Raw genomic sequence first — 5,356 nt, forward strand, 5'->3', positions numbered from 1 at the left:
AATATATTGTTAATACAAAAATGAAGTGTTGAAGGAAAAAATATAAGTTTTTAAAATAGAGATCTAGAATGAAATGACACGCTAAGATGACAGATCTTCAATCAAACTCTCAGTGATTCTCTTAAGTTTAAGCTCGAAATCATTTTTTTAACAACAGATTTGGATCACTGACGGATCACTAAAGTATCATCGTATAATCAGCAGAACCATTCATTTATATTTATCTCCACTAGACTATTCTATATACGTCAATTCAAAAGTAAGGAGGGTAAGTTAATAATCCCACTAGTAGAATGAATACCTAATATTTACAGCTGTATATCATTCTTATTAACCAACAAAAGTTTGAGACAAAATTGCCAACCCCACATCAATGTGGAACCTACGTGTCAAACATAAGATAATCATGACACGTGGAAAACAAACACCAAAAACTTAGTAAAACTAAATCTTCCATCTATCTATCTATAAATAATAATCAAACTCCACCTATGTTCTCCTCATCCTCATCGTATTTGATCATCATTTCTTAATCACTCTTCACAACAATTCCTGTTTAATTTTTCAAAACCAAATTCTCATTAATCCCCACAATTAATTCTTTCAAATCCTATTCTTGTTGTCGTTTAACTCGCTTTTGTTCTTCAGTTTTGCCATTGCCCATTGGTTTTGTTTTTCGATCGCATTTTTGGTCGAAAAAAATGAAAGAAACCGTGGGAAATCCTCTTCATCTCAAGTCGTTGAATCATATATCGCTTGTGTGTCGATCGGTTGAAGAATCTATCGATTTTTATACGAATGTTCTTGGATTTTTCCCAATCAGACGGCCCGGATCGTTCGATTTCGACGGTGCATGGTAATAATTAATGATTTTTTAATTATAAATTATGTGATCATAGATCACTTATGTTGTTGTTTGTTTGATGAATTTCAGGTTGTTTAATTATGCAATTGGAATTCATTTGTTGCAATCAGAAAACCCTGATAATATGCAGAAGAAAAGTGAAATAAACCCCAAGGATAATCATATTTCATTTCAGGTAAAATTAGTTAAAAATTGGTAACATGTTGTTAAATTACTGTTAAATAAACTTTGTGTTTAAGAGTTGTTTTTCTGATCAGTTTGTAATTGTGTCTCGTTCTGTCTAGTTTTTTTTTACTACACTAGCTTTTTAATATAAGTTTGGTTGTTAAATATAATTACTGTTAGTTTTGTCTCGATCAGTTTATAATTGTGTCCTGTTTTTTTTAGTTTCTTACTAGATTGGTTTTTTAATATAAGTTTGGCCGCTAAAAATATTATTGTCAGTTTATGATTGTGTCTAGTTCTGTTTAGTTTCTTACTAGACTGGTTATTTAATATAAGTTTGGCCGTTAAAAAAATTACGGTTAGTTTTGTCTCGATCAGTTTATATTGTGTCTCGTTCTGTTTAGTATCTTACTAGACTGGTTTATTAATATAAGTTTGGCCGCTAAAAATATTATTATCAGTTTATAATTGTGTCTCGTTCTGTTTAGTTTCTTACTAGACTGGTTTTTTAATATAAGTTTGAACGTTAAAATAATTACTATTAGTTTTGTCTCGATCTGTTTATAATTGTGTCTCGTTTTGTTTAGTTTCTTACTTAACTGGTTTTAACCTTCTGGGGTAGCCCAGTTGGCCAGCCTCACCCACCCTCTCCCTAGAGGTCCCAGGTTCGAATCTTGGTGTCCGCATCCAACGGCCAAGCTCTTCGCTCTCGGTTGGGTAGTCACCCCCAGACAGCTATGGGGCTAAGCTAGCTTGTGGAGTGTGATCACTCCAGCGGTTGGGAGGACCGTGGAATATTCCCCCCCCCCCCACCCCCCACCCCCCCACACTTAACTGGTTTTTGGTTTTTTAATATAAGTTTCGCCGTTAAAGAAAATTTATTGTTAGTTTTGTCTCGATAAGTTTATAATTGTGTCTCATTCTGTTTAGTTTCTTACTAGACTGGTTTTTTAATATAACTTTTGCTGTAAAAAAATATTGTTAGTTTTGTCTCGATCAGTTTATAATTGTGTCTCGTTCTGTTTAGTTTCTTACTAGACTGGTCTTTTAATATAAATTTGGCCGTTAAAAGAAATTAGCGTTAGTTTTGTCTCGATCAGTTTATAACAGTGTCTCATTCTGTTTAGTTTCTTACTAGACTGGTTTTTTAAAATAAGTTTGGCCGTTAAAAAAATACTGTTAGTTTTGTCTCAATTAGTTTATAATTGTCTCTTGTGTCTCATTCTGCTAGTTTCTTACTAGACTGGTTTTCTAATACGAGTTTGCCCATTAAAAAAAGTTACGATTAGTTATGTCTCGTTCTGTCTAGTTTCTTACCAGACCGGTTATATATTTGTGTGTATAACAGTGTGAGAGTATGGGAGCAGTGGAGAAGAAGCTGAAGGAAATGGAAATAGTTTACAAGAGACAGAGGGTAGAAGAAGGTGGAATCTATGTGGACCAGTTGTTCTTTCATGATCCTGATGGGTTTATGATTGAGATATGCAACTGTGATAACCTTCCGGTGGTCCCGATAGCCGGAGAAATGGTCCGATCATGCTCGCGGTTAAACTTAGATATCATTTCTCAGAAACAGATACAAACAGTTGTTCATTTGTAAGCAAATGGATCTCTGTTATGGTCTGTTTTTATGTTATTATATGATATTAATTTGTGATGTTTAAATTGGGCTGAGAGGTTTAATTTCTAGTTATATTTGGTCTCTTTGATATATGATCTATGTGCTGTTTTAGGGTTTTAAAAATAAATCAAAACTTGGTATTTTTATCTCTTTAGTTGTTCATCTTGTTACATTGACTAATAACAAACTTTTAAACTAAAAATATCACTTTTCAAAATTTAACATTTAAGTTGCATGATAAAAGAGATGTACATCTTTCATATTTAACTTTTAGCTGTAAAAAATTGTTAAAAAAATTAAGGACGGATATCTTTCCAACACACCTCGATGCCGATAGACTACAAGCCATTTGGTAAGAAATTCAATATTAATGATAATTTTTAAAAGGTTATCGAGCATACCTTCGCTGAGGGTGCCTCACCATCTAGTGTGGTTGGATATGACGGACCCATGACTTTTTTTTAGAGACAATTGGAAGATTTAACTGAACTTTTAATGAGGAGTGTTTAGAAGTTATCGCCAAAAAATACACTAATTTCTTTTATAGCCGCCCCCACATTTGAGTGTAGGTCCGCCCCTATCTATATTTATAACTAGTATCGGAGCCTGCACTTTGCGGCGGGGTTGTAAGAGGGTACTGCCGAGTATGTATTTGTTACATGATATATTGATGAGTTATTATAGACCATGCAGACTTTAATCTAAACAACGGTAAAATAAGCAATCAATACGGTTAAGTAAACATGTCTAGAGTTAAAAATTAGTTTTAATTATGGTAAGGTATATAAAAATAATAACTAACTTTTGTTACCTTGTATATTGAAAGATTAATATAGATCATATAGTCTTTATAATAACTAACTTTTGTTACCTTGTATATTGAAAGATTAATATAGATCATATAGTCTTTATAATAACTAACTTTTGTTACCTTGTATATTGAAAGATTAATATAGATCATATAGTCTTTAATCTAACGACGGTAAAGATAAGCAAGCAACATGAATAAGTTAAATAAAAAATAAGTAAAATTAAAACGAATCAAAATTAATAAAAAGAAAAAAAGAACTTGTATGTTAAAAAAATACTTTTATTAAACTTCAGGGGCCATATAATAACTCTATTAAAGTTTATGGTCGAAACGTAAATCATTTATAGAAATAAAAAATTATTATTAAACTTCCGTGTGATAAATCTATTAAAATTCACCGGTATACGTAAATTGTTAATAAAAAATATTAGAGCTCAGAGGTCGTTTAATAACTTTATTAAAGTTCATTCGAAATGTAAATCAATTAAAAAACAACAATATTGTAGCTATATAATTATAAATTTAAAGTTAAAATGGACCAAATAAGTATTTACTACTATTCACAATTGGTTTTGTTAGTATATACAATATATATTTCACCAGAGAGTCTGGGGTGGGGTTTTAAAGTGAACACTACTGTATTTGTAAACCGAGTGAACAAATCCTGGCCATTGATTTACATCATAAAGTCGTAAAATGCATTAGTATATTTTTATCATCAAATCCTGACCATTGATTTACACTTATGTATTGATAATCAAAAGCTAGGATTAGTTTACGCAATTCACTATCAAGTGAGTTGTTCACAAATGAACCTAACCCCAGTCCGCAGTCACTGTCACTGATGAAATAAAATCCAAACACGTAGATTAATTGTGTATTAGATGTATTTTTGGAGACCACGTTATCTTTGTGGAAAAATTGTTTTGCATGGGTTGTTGAATAAACTTGGGTCAAACATTTCACGATGACAAGAAAAAATGTAGGAAGGGAACAAAAATAATGTTGTATCATTATATAAATTCAGGAGTAAGGTATAATTTCGGTATGTGGGTTTACACCCAATCACACCTACAACCCTCATTTAAAAAAAACAATTATTTAAGTCTTTATGGTTGTCAATTGGAATCAATCAAGTCCCTTCTTACATTAAAAAAAAAAAACGGTTATTTAAGTCTCTGTGGTTTATACCCAAACGCACATAATACCCTCATTTAAAACACAATTTTTTTAAGTAGAGAATCATAAGAAATGTATTATTTTATCTTAAGAAAAACTATATCAACTGAAATGCATGCTAAACACAATTTTTTAAGTAGAGAATCATAAAAAATGTGTTATTTATTTGTAGTTATACTGAAACTAGGTTAGAACCGCGTGTATTATACGGGTTGAATAAATGTAATTTTATATATTCAATAATAAAAACTTATATCTTTATGAACCCTGTATATTGTACGCGTTAAATAAATGTAATTTTATATATCAAATAATAAAAATTTATATCTTTAAAAACCATCTGTATTACACAGATTAAATAATGTAATTTTGTATACTAAATACTAAAAATGTCGTATCTTTAAAAAAACTCGTGTATAATCGGGTTGAATAAATCTATCAAATAATAAAAAATTACATTCTTAAAAACTCTGTATATTACACGTGTTGAATAGATTAAAAAAAGTTATATCTTTAAAAACCTTGTGTATTACACAGATTAAATAAATGTAATTTTGTATATTTAATATTAAAAATGTCGTATCTTTAAAAAACCCGTGTATAGTCGGGTTGAAAAATCTACCAAATAATACTAAAAAAATTATATCCTAAATAAATGCAATTTTGTATATTAAATACTAAAAACGTCGTATCTTTAAAAACCGGTGTATAGTCG

The 5,356-nt window shown here is 30.4% G+C and overlaps 1 protein-coding gene across 1 annotated transcript; it reads left to right on the forward strand.

The window, feature by feature from the left end:
* Positions 1–507: 507 nt before the first annotated feature.
* On the forward strand, positions 508–2,801 carry LOC110916587 (metallothiol transferase FosB). The gene is made up of 3 exons (XM_022161290.2): positions 508–856; positions 935–1,040; positions 2,379–2,801. Exons 1-3 carry the CDS (start codon positions 702–704, stop codon positions 2,628–2,630), a joined length of 513 nt encoding a protein of 170 aa, XP_022016982.1. The 5' UTR covers positions 508–701; the 3' UTR covers positions 2,631–2,801.
* Positions 2,802–5,356: the final 2,555 nt, after the last annotated feature.

Source organism: Helianthus annuus, chromosome 16, assembly GCF_002127325.2.
Source record: "Helianthus annuus cultivar XRQ/B chromosome 16, HanXRQr2.0-SUNRISE, whole genome shotgun sequence".
Classification (NCBI taxonomy): Eukaryota; Viridiplantae; Streptophyta; class Magnoliopsida; order Asterales; family Asteraceae; genus Helianthus; species Helianthus annuus.

Bases quoted from the DNA above. Each gene is read 5' to 3' on its own strand.
- LOC110916587 (XM_022161290.2), top strand. From the start codon at position 702: ATGAAAGAAACCGTGGGAAATCCTCTTCATCTCAAGTCGTTGAATCAT. The intron at 857-934 runs GTAATAATTAAT...GATGAATTTCAG, and splicing joins TTCGATTTCGACGGTGCATG to GTTGTTTAATTATGCAATTG. The intron at 1,041-2,378 runs GTAAAATTAGTT...TGTGTATAACAG, and splicing joins ATAATCATATTTCATTTCAG to TGTGAGAGTATGGGAGCAGT.